The sequence below is a fragment of the Mesitornis unicolor genome, unplaced genomic scaffold (genome assembly GCF_000695765.1).
Source record: "Mesitornis unicolor isolate BGI_N332 unplaced genomic scaffold, ASM69576v1 scaffold3726, whole genome shotgun sequence".
NCBI classification, from domain to species: domain Eukaryota; kingdom Metazoa; phylum Chordata; class Aves; order Mesitornithiformes; family Mesitornithidae; genus Mesitornis; species Mesitornis unicolor.
Window position 1 is genome coordinate 83,392 of NW_010190135.1, and position 26,675 is coordinate 110,066.

At 39.4% G+C, this 26,675-nt stretch overlaps 1 protein-coding gene across 2 annotated transcripts; it reads left to right on the forward strand.

Moving 5' to 3' along the window:
- The first annotated feature begins 669 nt into the window (after positions 1-669).
- Positions 670-24,283, forward strand: FBXO38 (F-box protein 38). Of its 2 annotated transcripts, XM_010186299.1 has the most exons (21): positions 670-797; positions 1,681-1,814; positions 2,927-3,090; positions 3,484-3,649; positions 3,997-4,134; positions 4,437-4,574; positions 4,977-5,070; positions 5,492-5,622; positions 5,938-6,108; positions 6,355-6,497; positions 7,384-7,606; positions 8,282-8,401; positions 9,468-9,647; positions 11,261-11,755; positions 15,481-15,587; positions 17,251-17,353; positions 18,435-18,601; positions 19,797-19,942; positions 20,775-20,878; positions 21,138-21,251; positions 23,650-24,283. In XM_010186299.1, the coding sequence occupies exons 1-21, from the start codon at positions 670-672 to the stop codon at positions 23,826-23,828; spliced, it is 3,345 nt and encodes a 1,114-aa protein (XP_010184601.1). In that variant the 3' UTR covers positions 23,829-24,283. The 2 variants fall into 2 exon arrangements, with proteins under 2 accessions (XP_010184601.1, XP_010184602.1); XM_010186300.1 differs by lacking the exon at positions 11,261-11,755.
- Positions 24,284-26,675: the final 2,392 nt, after the last annotated feature.

Sequence of the window (26,675 nt, forward strand, 5' to 3'; positions counted from 1 at the left end):
ATCCTGCACATTGCTGCTGAGGCAAGGTCTTTCAGTTTTTCTGGGGCTTTGGTCTTTAACTGAGCAACCTGAATATTTTATTTGGTAGTCTAACCTCTAAGAGGAGCTAGCTTTAGTAGAGCATCTTTTGGGAATGATTAGTAGGAGCCCATTTTTTTTCTACATGGAAAATTATTTATTTTTCTGCTAGACAGACTTTTGGCTTTCAGCTTCCCTGGAACATGTCTAGTTGGTATTTGCTTGGTAACATCTGTAGTCTTCACACAGCTTTTCCCGTGATTTGTCTCGATCAACTAGTGTGTGGATAGTATTTCTGAAGGCATCTTCTTCACACAAAAGGATTGATCTCTTGTTAAACCTGCAGTGATTTCTCTCTTTGTCGGTTTCCCTTAGCTCAAAGGGACTTTGTAATTTATCTGGTAATCTCCAGGTCATGTCTGAGACCTCATGTACTAGGCAAACTGTAACTTGTTGGAAGAATATTTCTTGGCTAACTTAATTCAGCTCAGTTCAGCTGGATGTTGTCTTTATTGGCAGATTTTGCTGGATTTTTGGTAAACAAAGCATAACTGGTGTGCCCTTCTCTACTCTCTGTTCCTTTTTTCTTTCAGTTGCACTGAATTTGCATAACATTGTGATCATTTCCTTTAATCAGAAATCATAGCAAATATGGGTCCCCGGCGGAAAAATGTGAAACCATGCTCAGTGAACAGGGAAGGCTCTGAGTCTACCAAAGCTGACGAGCCAAAAGATTACATGAACCAACTCTCTCATGAAGTGCTTTGCCACATCTTTAGGTGAGCTGCTTGTCAGAAGTCAATTTATTGTTTATTATTATATTGTTTTATATTTTATCCACAATCTTACCTGCTTGGATACATATGTCATACACTATTCAGACAGTGTGGATGTACCACAGGTGAACTGGTGGATAAAACCTGGATAAAAAGAGGCGAGACATTTTTTTTTCAGTCCCAGAATTAATTTGAAGACTTTGAAAATTAATTTATGTGAATGTCATGAATGGCAGGACAAAGAAGAAAGAAGTGATTTAATTCTGTTCACCAGTGTGGGGTAACAAATGTTTAAATACTGATTGCAGTGCAGAAATGTATCTCGGGTATTATTACATATTTGAGGTGCATGTTTTGGAACTGTTGCATGTGCTTCATAGTGTGCAGAAGAGAACCTGGATGAGCATATCATCTTCCCTAAAGCAGAGTCCTCCTCCAAGATGTTCACTCATGCCTGCTATATTCAAAACATAATGTCTTACCAACAAGTTCTTCCAAAACAGTAGATCTCCAAAATGTTTTCAAATTGGTTGTGCTAGTATGTACTGAAAAATGAAAGTACCTTTCGTTAAACTGTGTAGAAACTATTTTGGCAAATGGCAGCGGCAGCCTTTATTAGAGGACTAAAGCATCTCTCCACTTTAATATTATATTTGTACCTTAGCTATCCTATATTCAGTGTCAAAAATTGATAAGTCGTTCTGCTTAGCAAAAGTTCACACTTTACAGAGTACAGTCTAAACATTCTGTTTGAATTAATGTTATTAGGTGTTAGAAATACATGGGTTTGTGTAGTCATGCTTGGCATTTTCTTTAGTTTAGAAAAATTAAGAAAAGGATCCATCTTTGATAAATCAGAGAGTTTGGTTTTTTTCCTCTCCCAAAGGTACCTTCCCTTGCAGGATATCATGTGCATGGAATGCCTGTCCCGGAAGCTGAAGGAAGCTGTGACTCTTTATCTGCGCGTGGTGAAGGTTGTGGATCTGTGCGCAGGCCGTTGGTGGGAGTACATGCCCACTGGTGAGTAATGCACTCAGTTAAGATATGGCATTAAAAGTGGTATTGAGCAAAATTAACTGTGCTATCCTGGTATTTATAATGGCACATACAGCGTAAATTTTCAAAAGCAGTAAAAGGAGTTAGACGTTCAATGCTTTTTGACTTTTGTGAGATTTGGGTGGCTTCCTTGAGTACGTGGTTTGGAAAATTTCTCTCTGTGTGTGTATGTATATTGGACATTACTGTAGTAGAAATCAGGATTCTCTGTAGCAATCTGTAAATGCAATCTGTGTTTGTCTGATTATTGTAAGGGAGTTAATCCAAGGGTTAATCCAAGAAGAGGCTGTTTGCATGCAGGCAGGAAAAAAATACAATGGAATGAGAGAGCAACTCATCTGCCAACACTTAAAAATGTAAGAATAAATAAGTTTTGATGTCACACCTCAAGCCATCTTCAGAACAGTAGATAAATTGGGCAACCTAGGTCAACCGTGTGAGTATTAGGATTTCTGTTGGATTTAAATTACACTGCTGGGATTTGTTGGGGAATAGAGCTAAAATATGAGAACTCTAAAAGTTAGAGGATCTGCAAAGTTAGATGTGTTAGGGCTGATATTGGGTGGACGGTTAGACCTAACCCAAGGTAGATGTAAATACAGGTAACTTACTAATTCAAAATAATTTTTATGTGTTGTCTTCCATAAGAATAAAATAATCCTTTGCTTTAAGAAATGGTCTTATTTCTTGAGAACTGTGTGCTGTGGTGAGTAGTGGTGAACTGCCGGTAACTGATCCATCTGGGCATTTTTGAACCATAGCTGAGAAATGGAATACCAGGAAAGACAGGCTGCTGAGGTGCTTCATCTGAGAAGGGAGAAAGTATAGTTAACCCTGTAGCCATGCAACTCCACTGAAGCAAACCTATAGCATGCCTGCAAAATTCAAGGCGGAAGGGTACGTAGGTCATGCTTTCTAGAATCTGGAAATAAAAGACAAGCTGTTGCTCCACTGAGTAAATCTTTCAACATTGTAGAATTTGTACTACTGTATAAAAAGAACAATGTGTTTGGCTTTCCCTTTACAGCTAGGTGTCTGCTGTCACACAAATACCAAATCTGTTGTTGTCATCTTAGGTTTCACTGATTCCAGCTTCCTAACGCTGCTGAGGAAGATGCCAGACATTGAACAACTTTATGGTCTTCATCCCAGGTATCTTGAGAGACGCAGAGTCCGTGGCCATCAAGCTTTCAGTATTCCTGGAGTTTTAGAGGCTTTGCAGGCCTGTCCAAATCTGCTGGTGAGTGGTTAAACTCAAGAGAGAGCCTCCTTCAGCAGCTGAGATGATGCATGCTAAAAGAGTAGAAGAAATTTGGCAGGGACTCGTTGCTTACAGGGCTTCATGTTCAGGCCTGGGCTTTGCATTCAGATCTGGTTGTACAGAGCAGCAGTTAATTGTGACCATATTTGCAAATGAGTGGTATTTTTAGTTGTACCAGTGGGAATCACACGTGCTCTTAAATCCAGAAATGAATTAAAACTCTGATTCTTCTGCTTTTAAAAAGAAGTCTTGTTACATATTTAAAGTGAAATAACACATTGTATTATGTATAATGCGTTATTGTGAAGTTTACATGGTTAGGTTGTTGCTTGAACTGTTGTTAGAGCATTTGCTTTGCTTCCTTTTATCCAGGGTGTTGAGACTTCTCATTTAGAGCTGGTGGAAGCTATTTGGACGTACATGCCACAAGTTCACATTTTAGGGAAGTTTCGTAATCGTAATGGTGCTTTTCCAATTCCTCCTGAAAACAAGTTGAAAATTCCTATAGGAGCTAAAATTCAGACTTTGCACTTAGTAGGTAAGTGTGGTAATGGTGAAGTAGTTGGCTTCAACAAGGGTGAATTTAAAGGCTTTGAAACTCTGCAAGTCTCTAATTCTTTTTAAGAGAGGGAATTTGGCATGTGAATTTTTCAAAATACTGGTTGCTATAATATGTAATAGCTTGTCCAAAGGGCAAATTTTAAAAAATGTGCTGGCGAACTGAGGTGAAGAACTTGTGTTTGAAATGTTTACAGCTTTCCTTACATGCCACATAGCAAAAAAAGACTTCCTTTTTAAAGCCAGAATGCTAAGCCAAATAAATTTATCCTAGAGTCTGTAGTTTAAAGTTCGTTTAAAATGTTTGTTTTGTTTGTGTATTATTAGGGGTGAATGTCCCTGAGATTCCTTGTATCCCAATGCTGAGGCACCTTTATTTGAAGTGGGTGAGACTCACCAAACCACAGCCTTTTAAAGATTTCCTTTGTATCAGCTTACGCACTTTTGTCATGAGGAACTGTGCTGGTAAGAGGGTTTCATATATGGAGGGCACGTTTAGTACGTAGAAGTCTAATTCTGTTAAAGGTACATAGGTGCCAACTGTAAATGGAAATCTTAGAATACAAGATTCTGAAAACAGTCATTGCTTTATTCATTGTGTTGGACAGAAATGTATCCTGCTCTTGTACATTATTTGGTGTTATGTAGTTCTGTTGACTTCCTGATCTAGATCGATATACGTGGACATTTTTGAATTCTTCAACGTTACATGTTTGATGTCGTTAAGTGAACAACCTTCTTTGTCTGTATTGGTTTGTTCTATGTAGGACCTACAAACTCTTTGAAGTACGTTCCCCTAGTGACGGGCCTGGCTTCTGCTCGGAATTTGGAGCATTTAGAACTGGTTCGTGTTCCATTTCTTGGAGGACTTATCCAGCATGTGGTAGAAGATAGTTGGAGATCAGGTATGAAACTTATTGTCCCTCATACTTAAACAAACAAATAAAAATACTGGAGGCATGCGAAGCTCAGCTTTTTTGGCTGTAGCATGTCCTTTCTTGATTGTTATTTTAAAGGCATCAAGTTTGGAACTATGGTTATGGTGCTAAAATTAGCTCTGTATTGAATATTGTTTCAATCTTTTAACTGCAAGTAACTCTTGACTGGTATGCTAACCCAGTTACATTTACTGGTGAGTAGAACTATCTGGATTGGATGGGAGTTGTGTGCAAATATGTGTTTTATTGATTTGCTAAGAGAGATGTTTTGTTAATTCACTTGTCAAGACAGCACTGATGGAAATGTATAATAAGGCTTAAGGTTGTGATCTGTGACTGAAGTGAAAGAATGTTTTTTCTATTTGTCAGGTGGTTTTAGGAATTTGCACACTATAGTTCTGGGAGCTTGCAAGAATGCACTTGAAGTGGATCTTGGCTACCTCATCATAACTGCTGCACGGAGGTATGGGCCTTTTAGGTGTTTCTTTTCTCCATTCTTTTTCAAAGTATGTGTCTTAGTAATGAACTCCAAGAATGTGAAGAAGGAGAACAACCTTTCACAAATTTAGGGAGTTGACATTTAAGTTTCACATAACAGGAGTATTCTGTGGTTAAAATAGCTGGAGTTACGTCTGCTTCTGAATCACTTTGTGTCATAAGCTGCCTTACACCTATATCTGAAGAGTGTGCTGCTGTTAGCCTCACAGCTATATTGCTATGCAACTGCCAAGTACTGCCATAAAGATACAACAAATATCGCGTTAATGCTGCCATTGTTGAAATAATATTTTCATTATATTACCAGAGGGCATCTGTTTAAGTGGTTTCTATGGCGATTGTGTTTTGACATGCCTTTAATAGGAACAATTCTTGATTGCGTTCAGGTTGCATGAAGTGCGGATCCAGCCTTCCTTGACCAAAGATGGTGTTTTTTCTGCTTTGAAGATGGCTGAACTGGAATTCCCACAGTTTGAAACGCTTCATCTAGGATATGTTGATGAGTTTTTACTACAGTGTATGACTTTTTTTATATACATAAGTTATTTGTCAAATATAAGAATTAAATAAGTTGATGTGTTTTCAATCATTTTCTAAGAGGGATTAAAAAAGAATATTTATGTGCTCATATTGAGGCTGCTGATCTCATACAGCCAAATGTTTTTCTTCACTTCCTGAAACTCTTACTGAAATTGGGAAAGTCTCAGCTTTATTAAACTGAAGTAATAATTTGATCGATTTTGCCAAATTGGACTAAAATAGGGAGTTAGAAAATCATGTGATAGCAGGCAAGTGTCTGAAATTTACTGCTGTGTTTTTTACTCTTTCATAGGTAAAATGTCAAATGGAGACCTGGTGAAGTATGGTTTAGCTGATGTGGTTGAAAATCCAGGAATTATTACAGATATTGGTATGAAAGCTGTAAATGAAGTTTTTTCTTGCATCAAGTATCTGGTCATTTACAACTGCCCACATCTACATAATCCAAATAATTGGATCACAGGTATTGCGCACCTTTGAAATTTTAGAGATATTATATCAATAGCTGTCATACTAAGCCGGAATTTTTCTCCTCCTAGTATTGCTTGTTCTATTTCTGAGTGAGTACAGTACGTTATGCTTGCTTTGGAACCATAATGACACTGGTAACGGAATGGAGATGCAGAAGATGCCTACTCTTAAGTCTATTAAGGGTATAATAAAAATGAGATAGGAATGCTTCAGGAAATGCATGTCTTCTCTTCTGCAGATCATTCAAGGTGGACCCGACTGGTTGACCTCACCCTGGTGCGATGCCATGCAATAAAGCTAGATTCTTTTAGTCAGTTCATTGAGTTATTGCCAAGCTTAGAATTTATTTCTCTGGACCAGATGTTCCGTGAACCTCCTAAGGTGAGTCCTTCAGGGGATGGTTTTGGTTTTTATTGTTTCCAGCTTGTTGGAAATGTGGTAAGCTCCAGCTGTTATGCATTCTTTTACAAGTTGTAATTAATTAAATAACTTGGTAAATAAATATCTTTGGTTTGCAGTTGCTATTATCATGATATGTTAGGGAGAATGATGCTTTTGCGGATGGACGCAGTGGCAAGGTATGATTTTGTATGAGTATGTGACCAGGAAATAAGGCTCACATTGATTCTGTGTTTCTCTTGAGGTCTCTGCTGCTGCTTCATTTTGCTACTGCTTTTTTTATATGATTTTTTTTTCCGACACTTATTTCTCTGTTTAAAATGCCAAAGGGTCTTTAAGATTTTGTAGTGGATGAAATGGAGGGACTGTTTCCTTGTTGGAGTGCTTTCAAAGCTTAGGAACGTAATTTCTTCATGTTGTTCCCTCTCTCACAGAGTACCACAAATCTTTATAACAGCTGTTGTAACGTAACGAAAACTGCCTATGTAAAAAAACTGCTTGCTTTGATCAGTAATTCTATCTTGAGGCTATAGGAAGTCTATAGAATCTGCAGTTTGTGTTGATGTAATATGATCTCATAGCAAATGAAATACAATTTAATAAAATAAGATCATATGCTTTGTGGAGTTCCCTTTTATTTGGACTTTAACAGAGGTTAATCCAGAGGTTTCTGGATTTCCAAACTTAAGATGAACCTTTGTGGTGTGTAGCATAAGGAAGTATTAGGGACAGTTTCCTTGTTCTTCATGTGCACATTGTTCTGCTATCCTGGATGCTACTGACAGAACGCTTTTCCTGTTAGCTAGGATGTGTTTTCAAGATCATGTGCCTGTGTTTTCAAATCTCCATAGTTGCTCTTTGTTTTCAGGGTTGTGCTCGTGTGGGCCTAAGTGCAGGCACAGGAATTGGTGTCTCGTCTGCCCTAGTCAGCAATCAGAACTCTAACAATGACAATGACAACAACAACAACCACCAGAATAACAATAATCCAAACCTCCACCACAACAATCACCAACACCCAAATGATCAGAATGAGGAGAATGAGGTGCGGCAAGATGGTCAAGCTGAAGAGCAGCAAATTGCAGCTGAGGGTAATCTCTGATCTTTGTGAACCTATGTAGGGAGTGATTTTATTTGCATTGCCACTTATGTAGGGTCCTAGAGAAGATATGAATATACATTGAAAGCTTGTTGCTGTTTTAGTTCCTGGTATGTAACTTTAATTGTTTCTCAGGGTTGTCAGCACATCTTTTGTTACCTGTGTGATAAAAGCTAATAGCTGTTACAGGCACATCACAATTCAATGATTTATGTCAGTACAGATGTTAGCAATGTAGACTTTCAGTGTAATACTCATCTGTGGAAATGTGAAGTGTTTTCTAGGCTCCTCTGGTCAGAGCTGGGAGTAGATCACAGTGTCAGATGGTATATTTTTAAATATTCCCAGCAAAGGTAGAAGTCATTGGAAGGAATGAATATCTAAATCCTGGTTATATTGCTCACTGCAGTAGAACAGGACTTTTGAGGAGAAGTGGGAAATATGGGCGAAGTAAGCCCCAAAAGTTAGGCTTGGACCTTGGCTAGAGATGTACAACAAATCTGTGCAAGCCTTTGTGCAACCTAGTGACTCACTGAAGGAATCAAGACAGCTATTACTTATTTTTTCATGATTCTCTGACTCTCTGTGGGTGCCAGTTGAATTCCTGTTACGCTTATGGGCTCTGTTCTTCTCTTGCCTTTTCTTGACCTCATCTTAATCTTTTCAGCACTGAATGAGATGGAGGAGGTGGCACAGGAAGAAGGGATGGCTGCTGGTCAGGGCCAGAATGAGGTCCCAGTGCACAGCCAGGCTGTCGTTCCTATGGAGGTCGATGAAGAGCAAGCAGGTAACTTTGGTTTTGGAAAGGAGTTACCTTTTGGTATCCCCTTCTTGAGGGGTTAGATTTTTCAGTACAGGTCTGCTTTGGATGGTTTTCTTCAGCAGGGTTGTCTGATGTGTTTGGTATAATGATGCTAGCACAGCTTATTGCTGTGAAGAAATTAATTCTATTTTAAAGTCAGTTTTACAGTCTCCAATTTTCTTTCGCATATGGAATAAAATATCTTGATCTTAAAGCCTTACTTTTGTGCCAAATACAGTAAGACTCAGAAGGTCTGAATGAGCTCGTCATGTTCCGGTGTTGGTGCTAATGGTCTTTTTTTCAAATGTTGGTTCTTTTCTTGCTTTTTTTTTTTCAAGCCACAACAACTTCTTTCAGTGTGAATTTCATTTGCATTAGTGGCATAAGGCAGTCTTGATTTCTTTTATAACCACTATTTGCTGGACAACATAATTTTCTACCACATATGCCAGCAACATGAAGTAACATACATGTATGCTGGCTCTATTCACTTTTTCAGTATAACTCCTGAAAGGGCTGTTTGACTTCATGTTCATCTCTTGTGTTATTCACAAGCAGCTATGTCATTGTGATTGGCTCATGCCTTCGGTTAGTAGCCAAGAGAGATAACTAACAAAGCACATTTATACTGAAGCTTGATAATTCATGCTTCTCCTTCCTACTTCTACTGGTGGGATTTAGAAGGATAATTGCAGATGTTCTGACCAACGTTTCTGTCTTTGTGGTGGAGGTTTCAGGGACTGTTTATAATATGCAGTTGTGCAGTTACTTGTACTATTCTGGAAGAACCATTAAGCTGAGAAACATTACAGGAAACTCGTGTTTCATCTTACATTGTGACACTCTTCCCCTTCCAAACTGGAATACTTTAATGCCAAAATCCAGTGTTTTGTCACTTGGATTTTAATGAGGGAGAGAGAGAATGGATGGCTAAATTGAACCAAATTAATCTCCTGTCATTTTCTCAAGCAGCTCTAAAAGTTTTTCAGCCCTTTAATCCATCCTTGACTTATTTTCACATGAACTGTTGGCATTCTTCTACTGTTTTCAGGACCTAGTGGCATTCAGCCTGTTGTAAAAGCAGCACCTATTACTGTCCATGATTCAGACAGTGAGGATGAGGAAGAAAACATAGGAACTTCAAGAGCCTGCATCTCTAACAGCATTGCACAGAATTACTCAGATGGAGAAGAGAAAAGCAGAGATCCAGTGGAAACTAGAGAACCTTCAGGTCTGGAAGAGATGGGTTCCTGGGCACTGTTAAGCAAAATTTATTCTTAAGCTTCAGTCAGAGTTTATAATGTCTGTGAAGCTAAATTTGCAGCTGTATTGTCTCTGTGATTCCTCTGTCAGAGCATTGCTGCTGAAACAAAATGTGATTGCTGGGGCAAATGCATGAGGGTTGTAGCCAGCTTTTGGTTTATGGGGGACCCTGTAGGAGTGTCCTGAAGTGGAAACTTGAAGATCAACTTTACTTTGGTGGGAGCTTTGGAGGTTAGTTAGAATTCTCAAGGTGATGTTCAGTACTGTCATCTTCACTTCTGAACAACTTACTGTTACGGGGTGGGTGTGTGTATGTGTATATATAGTAGAAGTATATGTATTATTATGACTCATTCAGAGTCAAAGGCCTAGCACTTCATGGTGGTATGACAGTTATGGAGAGACAGAGAAAAGGGCATTCCCTGTCTTTTGAACTTACAACTATAAGCTGCATATCTTTGTTACCAAGTCCAAGCCCTGGGTCCCATGCCATATGTCATACAGCATTTCCAGCAACAGACATGATGTGCTATTTCCTCTAGTTTGTATTCTAAGTAAGGTAGTTTCATACATACGCAAGAAGGGAGGAAGTCAAAGTGGAATTGTAATCTATAAGTGATTGATAGATGAAGTACGTACAGTATTAAGCCTTAATGAATATTTACCTAAGCAGTTAACATAAAAATCTGCATTGTGAAAGACCGAGAAATGTGCTGGTCTAGTACTGGCTTAATTTCTGCAAAGCCTAGGACGTATCAAAGCTGTAATGGATCTAGTATCTTCCTGTTGCATTTAGCACACTCCCTACACATCAGCCCCCTCATCACTGTAGTGCATTTTAACAAGACTGGTAGTTTCAACTTGGAGATCTGTACAGATCTGTATTATGCTTAGAGCATAGATGTTGGTTCTGATTTGAAGGTTGAATAATCTGCCTTTGGAGACAGCTTTTGTAGTGACAATAATATTAATTTTTGGGAGGGGGGCTTAGTTTAGTGTAATTACCTGAGAGGTTTAAGACAGTAGCAGTTAAGTTCCAGTTGTGTTTTGTATACTGTTCTGTATGGTTATTTATTCATCTGTAAACTGAGATTGATGTTACCTATTGACACCACTTGCCATACCCAGGAGAGGGAGCTAAGGATCACCATTGAAAGCATAAACCTTAGTCCTATCTGTTACTATTTTATTCCTCAGCCCTATTCCTCATATTTAACAAAACAGAAGCCTATTATCAGTATGTTTTTCATATTTTTGTGCTTTGGCCTTCTTAACCAGTTAGCTCCTTTGTGACAATATTAGCCTCTTTGGCAAGTATGTATCTCATTTACTGATACACCCCAGCACATCACTACAAAATTAGCTGCCAGACATTAGAGATTCAGCAACTGCTAGAAATGTTATTAATTGAAATGTTATTAATTCCCATAAGATGTAAATATCAGCATGGTCCTGACAGGATTTGTCACTGGTGTCTGGGCTATCTTCTGTTTTAAGTAGTCTCTTAGAGAGTAGCACTTAGCATTTATTTAAACTGCATGTTAGGTTGTCTCATTGTTCTCCCTTGCTTAACTCTTGCAGTAAGCGGTAAAGGCAAGGCACCCCTGCGGAAGAGATGCGGTGCCAGCCAAGTGGGCCAGACAAAGCAGTTCCATACTGAGGAGAGCAGCTGTGAGAAAGGTTGTCAAGTCACAAGTGAGCAGATTAAAGCAGACATGAAAGCAGCAAGTGACATGCCTGAAAGGAGCAAAAGCAAAGATTCTTACTCAGGTTGCAGTAATGCTACAGGATCGACGGGAACATCCAGCTCCTGCAGTGCTGTTTCTCCCAGCCCTGACAGTGCACAGACAACTAGTAGCCACTCTGCTGGTGCCAGCCCGGGAATTGGAGATGAACCCAGGCAGTGTGTCTGCTCACCCTGTAAAAGTGAAGGTTCCAGTGAGAGAGAGACTGAGGAGAGCTCTGTGTGCTCCAGGTGTTCCTGCTACAAGCCACAGGACGCACACCAGAGGACTAGTGGCTGTTGTGATGGGGAATGCCCATCCACAAGTGGAGCCTGCAGGGACGGCCCAAACAGTGCTGGGTCAGATTTTGCACTTAGGACTCTGCCAAGCTGTAGGCCTCCAAGAGAGACAAGTGATGAGAGGACTAGTGGGAGTGCCTGTGGGCTTGCCAGTGAGAAGGAGAGCACGGGCTCCCAGCAAAGGAGCTGTGAGGTGGAGTATAAAGAAGAGTATCCTCGCCGACCCCTAACAAGAGCTAGAAGCAAGCTGTCCCATGTCCCTTTGGTGTCGGAGTCAGGTATGACCTATATGCATATATTAATTTCTAAGTAAACTGCTGTGCTGGCATGAGACAGTATTGAACAAGTGCAACACCCACAGATAATGCTGAAGTTAAACGTGAAGTTTGTTGGTTAATAATTTAAAACTAAGTAGTTTGTTTATCTAAGGGTCAGAATGTTCCTGGAACAGAAATGGCTGACTTCACTGCCATAGCTAGGTAAAATAACAGGTCTCTGAAAGAGTGCCAGTGACTTTTTTTTTCCATGCAAGTATTTCTGTATGTGTTATCCGTACATACTAAACAGTGTTTGATTTACTCATTTGAAAACCAAATGCAACTTCTTTTGACAGCTTCTCTCTTCCTGTGAAGGCTGTTATTCATTGAAACATAAGACTGTCTCCCCCATTAAAATTCTCCCTTTAGAAGGAAGAAGACAGCAGGTACGCTCAGATCTCAGCAAGAAGGCAAAAGTTATTAACTGATACTTTATCAACCAATAAAGAAAGTCGTAATTATAATTGAGCCAAGCTTATGCACTTGCTTATTGGATTCTGCTTCCAAGTGTATAAGATGTGGTGATCAAACCAGTTGAAAATTGTCTTTTTATTAAATAGGTTCATGCTTCACATCATGTAAAGCAAATTAAAAATAAAATAAAAACAAAATCCTGAAGGGCTGCAATGAAGCCAGAAATGTTGGAAGAAAAGAATAGATGAGAGGGGAACTTGCTGTTTCTTCCAAATATACTTGCTTTCCCTCATATATTCAGGATTCTTCGAGAGTATCTGGCAAGTAAAATAAAACTGAAAAATAAAACGTGCTAGTTACAGAACTGTATGCGCTGGAGGTGGAAAAGATTGATAGCAAATTTCTGTCTTTGTTAACGTGGGATATTCAAACACAGTATGTCCTAGTGTCTTTCTAGTTTATTTTCATGTTCCCAAGCATTAACAAACCTAAGTCACCTAGGATTTATTCTGTAACAAGATGTAGCTCAGACAGAAGAAATGTTCCTGCTATTAAATTTAAACTGTCTGTTTTCTACTTTGCTCCATTATGAGTAGTAATTAGTCTAAAAAAATGAAAAGAAAATATTTCTTCTCTATCCTCATCCACTACCAAAACATGAAGTGAAGTCAGTCAGATTGAAGTATTAAATTGGGGCATCTTTCTGAAAGTCTCTCTGTTTTCATGTTTCAGTTGTTAGTCAGGAAAAAGATGTGTTCTGCTCGTGGAGAAAAGTGTCTTGGTATTTCCTGTATTTAGCCTACATGTCAGAACTGTTTTCCCAGTTCCACACAGTTATGTCTGTGTCATTGTGCACTTATTTTCCTCTTTGAAGCATCAGATACTAGGTGATGCTTGAGGCAGAATATGACACTTGATGAGTCATTTTTATCTTTTAAATCTGTGTTTAATACATAGGACAGTGAGGCTTCTGCCTGGCTGTTACGGTGCTTCTCTTCACTAGGACAGAATATACAACCCATTAGAAATGACTGGAAATGAAAATGCTTTGTTACAGAGTTGGAAATGTTTTTCCATAAATAGTCTAAAATGTGCCGTGAATATGATTGCTTTATATTATTCTAGCATAGATGACACTGTGGTTTTCAGCTCCTGTAACAAACCTATGTTTGACAGTAAAAGTATTTTTTTTCTCCTAAATTCTTTATTCATTAAATAGTGGAACAAGTCAAAGATTAAATACAGTGAAATTTTAAAAGCATTATCACCACAGACTAGATGGCTTACGGATGATTCAAGTGTAATTTTGCTTTTTGCTTTAGTAAAAATGTAAGCTGTACTCTTTCTTGTAACAAATGGGGGTTTTTTAAACTTCTTTTAGTTTGCATTTGTAGTAAAGCAAGCTTTTCACATTTTAAAATGAATGTTACATTAAACCCTCTGTAAAGATTTCTTGGCTTTGGGACAACAATTCCATTCAAAATTGGAAAGTTTTTCCTATAACATAGCTAGGAAGTGTTTCACTATCTGCAGATACTCTAGGAACTGTCAGAAAAATTCCCTGGGGATGATGATTCATGGGTGCTACAAGTTGAGTGCTTAATATTACATCTTTTAGCCTGTGGGTCCCCTAAAGCAGTAGCCTGAATTCTGTAGGCCCTAAGCCCACTAAATGTCACATGTTAAATAACAGTTTATGTGTATTGGTGGAATTTTATTATATTAAGTAGGAAAAGAGACTTTTTAATGTTAATGGTGGTATAGCATGGAGTAATGGGTAACAGACACAAGTTGGAACACAGGAGGTTCCACTTAAATTTGAGAAGAAACTTCTTCTCAGTGAGGGTGACAGAGCACTGGACCAGGCTGCCCAGAGAGGTTGTGGAGTCTCCTTCTCTGCAGACATTCAAAACCCGCCTGGACGCCTTCCTGTGCAACCTCATCTGGGTGTTCCTGCTCCGGCAGGGGGATTGGACTGGATGAGCTTTTGAGGTCCCTTCCAATCCCTAACGTTCTGTGATTCTGTGATTCTGTAATGAATATCTCCAGGGATGGGGCCTCCACCACCTCTCTGGGCAACCTGTTCCAGTCATCTACCACCCTCATCCTGGAGAACTTTTTCTTAATATTCAACCGAAATCTCCCCTTTTCTAGTTTAAAACCATTACCCCTCATCCTGTCACTACATGCCCTTGTGAACAGCTCCTCCCCGGATTTCTTATAGGCACCTTTCAGGTTCTGGAAGTTTGCTATAAGGTCCCCCCTTGTAGTCTCTTAATATTTTGCACTTCTGTATTGATTGTGAATGTTTGTGAACGTCCCGTATGTTTGAACAAAGAAGTCAAAGGAAGCTTAATTTTAGTAAAATGATTTCTTCTTTTCATCTCTTAATCACAGAAAATGTAATTCTAGGACAATTTTTTTCCTCTTACTGTAGGAAGTAAGGGTAGTCACCTATCATCGCTTCTTTTCAAAGCCTCATATTTTAAATCAAGCAGGAATCTGATGTGACTGCTGCATGAAATGGAGTAAGAAACAGCTTGGGAACATCAAAAGTATTTTATACCTGGGCATCCTTGCCTCTATTAGGAAAAACTTAGTGACAGTTATAAAGAGCAGACTTTCAAGTAGTTTGAGATTATTCCTGCTATTTAAAACATTAAAGCTATTTTGGTTCTTGTATTTGTCAAGAATGTTCTGTTTGCTGCAAAGAACCAAGCGTAACCTAACGATTCGTCTTCTTTCCTTGGCTCCCCATCTTTCTGTGATGTTGAACTTGTAGGTTCAGCATTCCTGTGTTTTAATCTATAAACCGCCCACCCTCCAGCCCCAAGTTACTTAGTATGAGTGATTCTGAGCAACAAACCTGAGAGTGGTTTTTGTGCAAGAAAAAGAGATAGAGCTGTTTCCAAGCCAGGCAGGTATTTTGATCTGCTGATGTAAGAAATGTGTGTTCTTGCTGGACATTTTCAGCTGGGGTATGCCTCTAGTGTTCTCCTGAAATGGAAACAGAGGAAAGATATTTTTGTTTTGTTTTCTGTTTCCAGAGTTTTCTGTTTCCAAGCCAAAGCCACGGCAAACCACAAAGCGGAAAAGGACAGCTGACAAGTCCACAAGTACAAGTGACCCCGTTATTGAAGATGATCATGTTCAAGTAAGGTCTTTCTCCTCACCGGCTACAGGTTTATCAGCTGGGGATGCTCTTGAACAGTGGTGGAATTAAACAAGCTTATCTTCCACGTAGAGCCAGATGAGTTATAAATAATGGTGTTGCTCTCTTTGGTCATGACCAGAGACGGGAAATTTCCGTGTTAGGTGTAGTGATGTTCTGACTGGCCCGAGACGAGCAAAGTATAATCTAAAGCTAAACTTAAAGTAAACTTGATGCTCAAGGCTGCAGCGCTGCATGAAATTCTGCCTTCCCACGGTGTCTGTCCTGATGTGCAGGGAAAAAAATATTCTTTGGCACTTATTTTTGAAATGACAGCATAGGCTACTGCTGTTAAGAGGTTTGTGATATGTAATTACCTCTGGACAAAGCAACTGGGCTGTTAATTTTCTGGCTGGAAGTTCTCTTAGTATATTAATAACATGAGTTAATTCTTGGGAAATCACAAGGTCTGGCTTACTGTACTGGCACTGTTTACCCAAGGCTCACACTGTAGCCCAGCATGAGATTGCTTCAGAGGGTGACTGAACAGCTAACTTCAGCTTCTCTTCTGAGCTCTGCTGCAGAGGAACCTGCCCTGTGTTTGTTTTCCTCTCTGTCCAGTGAAGAACTTAGCCTCACTAATACAAGATGGCTTTTGTGAATGTGTCCCATAGTATTTGTCTGGTTACTAGGATGCATTACAGATTTTGTGATTAGCCTAAAAGATATTTTTGGGTGCGTGATTTTTCTTCTTAAAATATGCCATTTTGAAAGAACAGTATTGTGATTTTTAATTTTTTTATTAACTGTGGCTACAAGGAACAGCTGAAATTACTGGAACTGAAAAAACCCATTGCAGAATGCTGCTGTTCTCTCTTTGCACGTGTTTACTTTTAATAGAACTGTTTAGTCATCTTTGTATAATTGGTCAGCTTCATCCTTGGGCTGCTAAATTTTGATAGAATTGTTAGTGATAAAGCTTTGAAAAATAAAACACCCAAAAAGATTCTTTCTTACTACCCTCTCCCTGTGCTTATGCTATTGGAAAACGATTCTGTTTGTGTTTCTTGAGCTTGATGCGTGCTTCATTTTTCTAACACTGATAGTGGACATAGAGGGTTAAATAAGTTATGTATATAATTTTCAACCCTCCATGTGAGGTTTTTCGCTGAGATAGCACTGGTAAAATACAATGGTATGGTAAGTTCAAGCCATGATTCTTTGCCATACCTTCTTTCCATGTTTAAAGAAAAGTTACTGTCCAGACTGCTGTTTTTGTCATTGTGGTTGAAAAATGCACCAATTGCATTAGTAGAGGGTTTGAAGTTCCTGCCAGACGATGCTTAGGTTTTCTGATAGAAATTGTGCTTTTGATATGACTCCTCTTTTAATCCTTTGAAGTTGTTCTTCTGCGTTTTGTGATGTCGCTGATCAGAGGAAGTATTTTTTTTCCTCATTGCCACCAGTAACCTAGTCATCTCATACCTTCATTATTATATAGATATAAAATATATACACCTATAATACAAACAGAAGCTGTTATTAGATTATTATCTAGGTAATATCCTGCTGTATCTGGCGGTATCTTTTAAAATTCAGTTTCTTTTCATTTTCTTCTTTGTTTTTGCCCTGTCATAGATAGATATATTTTTTTCATTTTCACCAGGTACTGACTTTGAAATCCAAAAACCTTGTTGGAATCACCTTGACTAATTGTGGAATAACAGATTTGGTACTGAAAGACTGCCCCAAAATGATGTTCATACATGGTATGTAGTTAACATCATATGTACCTCCTCCTCCTGGCATTTTTAGAAATTTCTGGAAGAAATAAAGTCAGTCCACTGCTTATTTTCTATTCATCAGCTGCTTTGCTACAAGTCAGACTGATGCAGAACACCAAATATTACTGCTTCTCAATTTGAATGCCTCTTTCCTTATAAGTCGTAACAGATTTAATAAAGATTAATTGCTGAAAATCAGCAGATTAAATTATGTGACAATTAGGAAGATGAGATGTTTATTGAAGAGTGATAATACAATAATTGGAAGTTGATGAAATGAGTCTGAGTACCTTGTGTTTTCCTCTCATTTCTTCCTGCTTCCATAGTTTGTTTAGCTGACATGATGATACTTCCCTCCTTGACATGATAAAAATCTGTTTTAAATTATGGCACTTAAGCTGCATTAGAATCACTTGCCAGGGTGTATGACTAGTTGTTTTATTGAAGCATCGGGTCATTCGTTCTTTTCTGCAACATCTGCACTAGATAACACGTTTTCTTCTGAAACGAGGTGTCTGCTTAGCAGAGAATGAAGAAATCATTCCATTATTTCTTTCCAGAATAGAAGTATTCCAGAATACTTCTCAGGACATGCATTAATTTTTAACTTCACTTTGTTTACATGAGCAGGGTTACTAGAAAGGAAAGAGCTTTATTTTACATTGTGTTGCTTCACAATACTCTGTATTTGATCTGATTTTAAAGTGAGTGGCTTTCAATTGTGGCAGTCTGCAGACTGTTTCAGGGGGCTTTGTGAAAGGAAACAAATGGGAAAAAAGGTTATTGTTAGATTAAATTTGACACAGCCTTTTAAAAGAGCTCTTCTTACAAGTTCACAGATTAGCATTTTGATCGTAATGGGGAGGAAATGAACAGCTCATCTGTTGCTTTGGTATACAGAAATTGCCAGCTATCCAAACTACCTCAGTAATTGTTTGTTAACTTATATAACTTTTTTACCATATTTTTGAAACAGTTGGCTTTGAAAATCTCTCACAGGAGGCTCATAAGGTCTTTTCAGTGTTCTGCTTATTTTCTTTTAATAATGATGTTTGCTGATTTATAGCTACAAGGTGCCGTGTATTGAAACACTTAAAAGTAGAGAATGCACCAGTTGTCAATCGGTTTGACTATGCCCAGTGCAAGAAGTTAAACATGGATCAGGTTCTGGATCAGATTCTCAGGATGCCGCCAGAAAGAAACCGGATCATTTATCTTCGTCCAATGCAGCAGGTACACAACCAGCTCTCATTTGATCATGCACAGATACGAAGTTCTGCCTGTGTTCTTTCACCACTCTTGGCTTCATGTGTTTTTCAGTTAATGCAAGAAATGTAAATGTCACAATAACACAACTCTGAGTAACTTGTTTATTAAAACTTTATCCCATCAAAGCTTTTATTGCAGAATCTGGAACTTTTAAGACTTAACGTTACCATCTCTGATATTCATTGCTTCAGAAGATACTGTAAAAAATCATGATGCGTTGAATTAATTCCAAACTGAGTAACTAAAAGTAACTAAGAACCTAGATGCTACTAAGTCAGCTTGTAGTTATGTGTAATCAGGAGCATGACATAGGCATAGCTATCTGAAATGTTTAACCCATGTCCTATTAGATTTAGTCACAGCAGTTAGTGTTTTGAATGCTACTTTGCTGAAAGCTGCCTCATCTTTTGATGCTAAACTGTGCTGCAAGACAGTAACTGGGAGCCACCCTTTGCTTCCCCAGATTACCTGTAGAATTGTCAGTAAGCACTGACGTTTAGTGAGTTGTTGAGGTCATTTGACAAGTAAATTAGAGAGCTTAATTTAAGATCCAGAATGTTTTTTCAACTAACCAGAGAATTCTGTATTACACTGTGATGCAGCTTCTCTCAGGTGAAGTAAAGCTTTTTCTGACTTGGTTTGACCAGGTGGACAAAAGCAAAGGTTAATTTTGTATAAAAGCCAACTTTTCTTTGAAACCAGATCTCTTGTATTAGCTCTTAGAGGACAGTGGTAAGACTATTAGAAAACAAACAAACAAAACAACAACCACAAAAAAGCCCCAGAAACAAACCACCAAAAAAACCCTGAAGACTCAACCCCCTTCCCCAAGTCAGAGACAAATTCTGAGAAAGTGAGTGTACTTGAGACCGTTATGTGATTTTATGAAACTTTACTGACATACCGAAGTTGCAAAGCACATCAAAAAGAGGACATTTCCCATCAAATTCCACTGGTCGAGGAGATTCGTTGGCAAAGCTGCACTAGGAAAGTTTTGCTCTGCCTAATCACGTATTTAGTTATGTATGCTGTTGAAATTTCTTTTTGCTGGACATGTTCTCCCATAATTTGGGTGATTTGGTAGATGTCTGCTCTTGACTCTAAAATCCCATCTCTCTGTTTCTCTTGGTCACAAGTCTTTGTTTGCTGCCTTTCACAGGTTGATACGTTGACTCTCGAGCAAAAGATATTTAGTGGCCCTTACCCATACCACATTTGCATAATTCATGAATTCAGTAACCCACCTAATGTCCGCAATAAGGTGCGCATTCGGAGCTGGATGGACACAATAGCAAATATCAACCAGTGAGTACTTGCCCTTCAGTAACTTCACAGAAGAGGTATTCAGTCCCAATTCAGCAGCTACAGCTTCAGTCAAGCTGCAGACTTACTGTATTCTGTTTGCCAAACTAAAAAAAAGTGTTTGTTGACTAGCGAATGTTGAATTCTGGATGGTGCAGTATAGAATTTCAATATCAAGATGTATCTAGTACAAAAGTACATTCAGTAAACCAAACCATATGAAAATCACTGTAGAATTCTCCAGTTTTACTCCATCCAGCAGTAATGCAATTGAACATTGAAGTAGTCAGGATGGCTGAATAATATCTTAGAATCTGAAAACAAGTTTCTTTTATTAAAAAAGAGACATATTTACTCCAAGAAATAATGTTAGTTTCTGGACAAGATGATGTGCAGTCAGTATCGGCTCCTTACTGAGGAGCAAAAATTCCTAGCAGGAGATAACTGTATACAGGGGCTTTCATCCAACTATTTCAAACCAGTGTTTTTGTTGTCCTGGTTTTTCACTAAAATGACAACAAGAACAAATTTGCTTTTGAACTTTTGCTTAGTTGCAGCTATGTTGGATTGTTCCTTACTGATAGAAAGCTATGCTTAAAGGGTAGCTTAATTGGTTTCTCATCTAAATTGTACATCTAAATTTTTCTCTGTGATTACTCTTAAAAACGATGGGACTGCATACTGAGTTTGTGTGAGAGTCTTAGAGGAGTGTTTCTGTGGATTCAGGCTTATTAAAGAAGAGGTTGTGTAATAGCATTTCCCATTTGGTTTTTCTTCTTCCTGCCTTCACATTTCCTATCATTACTGGCTGTAATCTCTTCCTCCTTCTCTCTAGAGAGCTTATTAAATATGAGTTCTTCCCTGAAGCTACACGAACTGATGAAGACCTGAAGAAATACACTAAGTACCCTTGGGGACGAGATATTTACACTCTAGAAGGTAAGTGTTTATAGACAGCTGAAAGCTGATGATCAGCCTCTTGCTAAGATAAGTAACTTTGCCTTGAGTTACAAGAGACATGACTAATAAATCTTGTGAGGGAAGTGGAGGACCTTTGGCACAGAGTGGGGGAATTGAAGTGAGGAGGTGCTATTCCTGCATTAGAGTGACTATGTGCTATCAGCAAAATTAACTTGAGTGCTGATGCTGCAGGAGTGACATTTGTCCTCTTTGTATCCTCATCCTGTCTGTCTTCTAGGCATTGTGGATGGTGCCCCTTACTCCATGATTACTGACTTCCCATGGTTGAGATCACTGAGAACAGCAGAGCCAAACAGCTATGCTCGATACGACTTTGAGGATGATGAGAGAAGTGAGTAATCTTTTTTTTTTTATGTGTTCCAAGAACTTAACTTTGTTGCTTGGTCCTCAGCTGACAATGTGTTCCTTTATTTTTCAGTTTTCTAATTCTTACGCTGTTTGTGGTAGACTCTAAATAACTGTTTGTAGCAGTAGGGGGAGCTGGATGAGGAGAGGGTCCAGCAGAGGAGAGGGCCACAGTACTACAACAGTGTATCAACAAGCTGGAGACCCCTAACACTGCCAAAATCAGAGAACCAATCTGGTGCTTAGCCTAAAACTGTGATGGGTTTGTCATATCCAGAAAAATGAGTGCCTTTAAAACGCACACAAAACTAATGTTGTGATGTGTAGTCCCAGCAATTCATGTTCTGTGTTGTTTACTGGTGTTACTGCTGAAAGCTCTGCTGGACTGCTGCCTCTGGCTTTGCTTTATGAAGGGTTGTTAAGGTAGGCTCAAGAAAGTCCAGCAAAGATAAGTGAGACGCACAGAAACTTGGGAGAAAAGAGGAAAGAACTGGACTTGAAAGCTCTGTAACAGAGATTATAGAGGTTGGAGTTCAGGATAAGTACGCCTCTGTCTATTTGCAGCTTGTCTCATAAAATATGACAGTGAGCAGTTCATAGGGCTCAATTAAGAACCTGGCTTGGTAGCAGGGGAAAAATGTGTTCTTCCACTACTTATAAAAATCTTGGAATCTCCTTCATTAGAGGTATTTTTAATTGGCATAGTTTTGGATAATCTTATCTAGCTCTAGTTCAAGGAAATGAAGCTCAAGAGGATGAGGAAGAAATCTTTTTTTTGTTATGCCTTTCTCTGATTTTTTTCTTTTAAATTTTATTTTAATTTTCATAGAATCATAGACAGGGACACCTCCCACCAGACCAGGTTGCCCAAAGCCCTGTCCAACCTGGCCTTGAACACCTCCAGGGAGGGGGCATCCACAACTTCCCTGGGCAACCTGGGCCAGTGTCTCACCACCCTCACAGTGAAGAATTTCCCCTTAATATCCAGTCTGTAGCTCCCCTCTTCCAGTTTAAAGCCATTCCCCCTCGTTCTATAGCTACCTGCCCTTCAAAAAAGTCCTCCCAGCTTTCCTATAGGACTCCTTCAGGAACTGGAAGGCCTCAATAAGGTCCCACTGGAGCCTTCTCTTCTCCAGGCTGAACAGCCCCAACTCTCTCAGCTGGTCCTTGTAGGGGAGGTGCTCCAGCCTTTGATCATCTTCATGGCCTCCTCTGGACCCGCTCCAACAGCTCCATGTCCTTCTTATATTGGGGGCCCCAGAACTGGACACAGTACTCCAGGTGGGGTCTCACCAGAGCAGAGCAGAGGGGCAGAAGCACCTCCCTCGCTCTGCTGGCCACACTGCTTTTGATGCAGCGCAGGATGTGGTTGGCCTTTTGGGCTGCAAGCACACATTGCTGAGTCATGTTGAGTTTTTCACCGACCGACACCCCCAAGTCCTTCTCCTCAGGACTGCTCTCGAGCAACTTTCCACCCAGCCTGTGTTTGTGCTTGGGATTGCCCCTGCCCAGGTGCAGGGTCTTGCACTTGGCCTTGTTGAACTTCATGAGGTTCACCTGGGCCCACTTACCCAGCTTGTCCAGGTCCCTCTGCATAGCATCCCTTCCCTCTGGCACATTAAAAATGCAATTTTTATTTGAAACTGATTCGTAGACTTAATGCTTGAAGTTCAGTATGTGGTCTGAATTATAAAAAATTGCTGTGTATTAGATTTAAAATAGTAATTAGATTAAACATATTTAAGCCATAAAAAATAAAGACAAGACTGCTGCTTTATCCTTAATTGCTCATGTTTATAAAACATTGAAGTGATGACTGAAATGGATAACCTGAAAGTGTGTCAGATAAGTCTCAGGAGGAAGGTTTTGTTATGTGCAGGGGTTCCTTTCACTCACAGACATGGACTTTGTATACGTTAGAATCATCAAATTATGAAGGTTGGAAGAGACCTCTAAGATCACCAAGTCTGTCAACCTAACACCACAAATTAAATGAGTATTGGAGTTATTGAAATGTTTAAATCCGGGGAAGGCAGAATACCTTTTCTGCTTGAATAATATTCCTTAAAGGCAGTTGCTCAGTGGAAGATTTTTCTGTTTGCGTTGTCTTCCAAGTCTGTCTCATTTAATGCAAAACAGATTCGCATGTGTATTTCTTTACAGGGAAGATTCTAGTTTTCATTCTTATGTGCCTTCCACAGCTACTATTTATGCACCCCGAAGGAAAGGACAACTGTCTGCAGACATCTTCCTTAAATGCAGTTGCTCAGTGGAAGATTTTTCTGTTTGTTTTCCAAGTCTGTCTCATTTAATGCAAAACAGATTCGCATGTGTATTTCTTTACAGGGAAGATTCTAGTTTTCATTCTTATGTGCCTTCCACAGCTACTATTTATGCACCCCGAAGGAAAGGACAACTGTCTGCAGACATCTGCATGGAAACAATAGGAGAAGAGATCTCTGAACTGCGCCAGATGAAAAGAGGTGTATTCCAGCGGGTGGTGGCGATCTTCATCCATTACTGCGATGTCAACGGTGAACCAGTAGAGGATGATTACATTTGAGTGGATGTCCTCCCGAACCTCTCATCCCTTCCAAAATTCTGATTGGCACTGCCGGCCAAGAACGCAGGTGGATTCTTTCCGAATGCAAAGCATTTTCTTGAAACACACATACTTTGCAGTTGCTCTTACACGGTTTAAAAAGGAGTATGTAGTAAATGTATAATGAAAAGTAAAAATTTGTATACTAAGATTTGTACATAGAGGAAAGAAAAGAAAAACTGCCTAATACTAAGACTTTATTTCATATGTTTATACAATTTAATTTAAATTCCATTTTAATGAAGGCCAATAATTAGGAACAGGGAATAATACTTTAATTTTTCAGCCCATATGACTCATAGCAGTATTTTTTTTCTTATGAACAAAATCCCATTTGCTGTGTTCCAACAGAGTCATCAGAGTCTCTATTAATCTGTGCCTTTTTCTTGAGCATTTAAGAGTCCAGTCTGAGTAAACGTGTTGAGCACAACCTTTGTGTCTTGTGTGCGTTTTTCAAAGAAAGGGAATTATTCTACAGCTGGTGCAAAGAAGATCAAAAGCAGAAAAAAAAGTAGCAAAGCTGGTGATCTGTGTTTGTTTCTAGAGTTCATTAAAAACATTTTTGGGGAAAGAAAAACCCCCACATTGAGCACCTTGGAGACAGAAGATAGGTTCTAAAGCATTTTGTACCATTAGGTGTTATTTTAATAGTGTATTTGACTCTGTAATATGAAAACCAAGTTGCTCAGTGGTGGTTGCACACTCTATAGCATAAATCTGCATATACTAGCTGGCTGAAAGCTGAATTTTCCCTTAAGACAAGCAGGAAAAGCGACATATAATTGCTTAGTTGTAGCTGTGTCAGTACAGGATCCATCTGACTCAACCAGTGAGCTTTCATGCTGATTCATGCTCACTCATGAATGCAGATTTTCCATACAGTCAGTAAATACTGCTGCTCTTTGCCCCTGAATACTTGTTTTTATTGTATATAGAACATGCCTCTGCTGAACACAGTATCTATAGATGTTTTGTGTGTGTGTCCAGAATTTGCTGCAAGTCCAGTATACAGGTATAAAAATGCACAAGTTAGTATTGAACTGGCTGGCTCATGCACTGTTAGTAAAGTGCCCTCTGGGGGTGGGAGACCTCTTAAAGGCTGCTTCGCTGTGGTGTGAAACAGTCTGCATGGTGCACAGGTGTGATAGCACAAGTGCACCTTTACGTGTTCCGTATGATCACCTATGGCCTGATCTGTCCTTCGTGCTTTTTTAAAGTTGTACTTAGCAGCCTGACAAATGACAGTTCACTAACTTACTGTGGTAAAAGCCGCAGAGCAGGTTAACTTACACCGTTACACAGTTTCACACATTGCTGTTAATTATTTTAGTTCTTCAAACTTTGGTATAAATGTGACTAATGGAGATTTCTGTGATGTTTAGCTCTGTAGAATTGAAGAGGCAAAACTGTTCAACACAGCAAAGCCAGTGTTAGTTTTCTCTGCATCTGTCCCTCTGCAGAAAGACTTACGGTAACGTGGAGCTAGAAATCTATTCGGTAAGAGAAACAGAATGGTGCCCAGTGGAAGCAGCAGGAGATTTTTATGGTAGCATTTTCTCACACATGTGCTCTCTGCTCGAGCTGGAGGTGGAGCGCTCAATACCAGATACCAATGTGAATGCTGTTAGCCTGCTTTAATGCAGGATCAAAGTTAATCATTTAGTTGTAACAAATATATTTAACCATAGATAATATATTCAGTGATATTCAGACAAAATGTAATTGTGACCCTTTCTGGAAGTGTTTCAAGTAACCTGAGTCATTGATTCAGTCATGTTTACCATTTTAATACAGGAAAATGTTGCTGTGTTTCTAGGGTACTGCACCAGCTCTCCATCTGGTATCTCTAACTTTAGCCATTTGAAGAAGTATTTATGCAAACAATGTACTTATTTATAGTCAGTATTTCTTTGTGTAAGCAATTTAACCTTGCAGTAATTTTAAACATTACACCCATTTTACACATGGTGGTAGCGCAGTGACTAAATTAGTTGTGTCCATCTCAGGAGAGCTCTGGGTGACTGAGATTGGATATGGGATCTGGCCAGCATCTGAACTGAGGAAAGGAGCAAAGCAGATGAAAGAATTATTTCTCTCCTCAAGCTTCATTAGTAAAAAGAAAATAACATTACTAGCACAGGAACGCGTGTAGTTCGTGTCAGCAGGAGGTGCTGTACAAACAATAATGTGCTTGCCCATGGCTTGCTTCGGTGGTGGTGTGCTGGTGCTGGGCTTACGCACTCCATTCTGCTCCAAGTCCCAGGTGAGAAGCTGTCCCAGTTGTAAGGGCTGACAATGTCTTGATTTGCTTTCCGCCACAAAGAACAAAAAATTGCAGTTGTCATTTGGGTTTCTGATTTCTTCTTCTGTGGAGCCTTGAGTCACTGCATCAGGGGACGTGTGCTTACAGTAACAATTGCTGTGACATCAGCCCAAATTTGCAGATGGGGTGTGTACTAGTTGTGAGTGGTTTTTTTTCAGGTTGTTTTTGATTTTGTTAACTGAAGAGGGGTAAGTGGATCGAAGAGCTATCTGCAAGAGCAAGGGAACTGAAACAAGGTGGCATGCATGAAGTTGATTCATACACCTTTCATTCATATGCTGAGTCAGCTCTGAGATTTTTACATTGCACTAAATCTTTACTCATGAGGGTTGCCTGGGTTTGGAACCCAACCCGTGTTCGTATTCGAGCTTTCCAGTTGGAATTTTTCTGATCTTCTCCCCGTCTCATCCAGCTGCAGGGGTCAGGTTGGTTTCAGGCCCCTCCGCGCTGCGGCGGCGGCTGGGGCGGGCAGCGCCGCGTCCCTT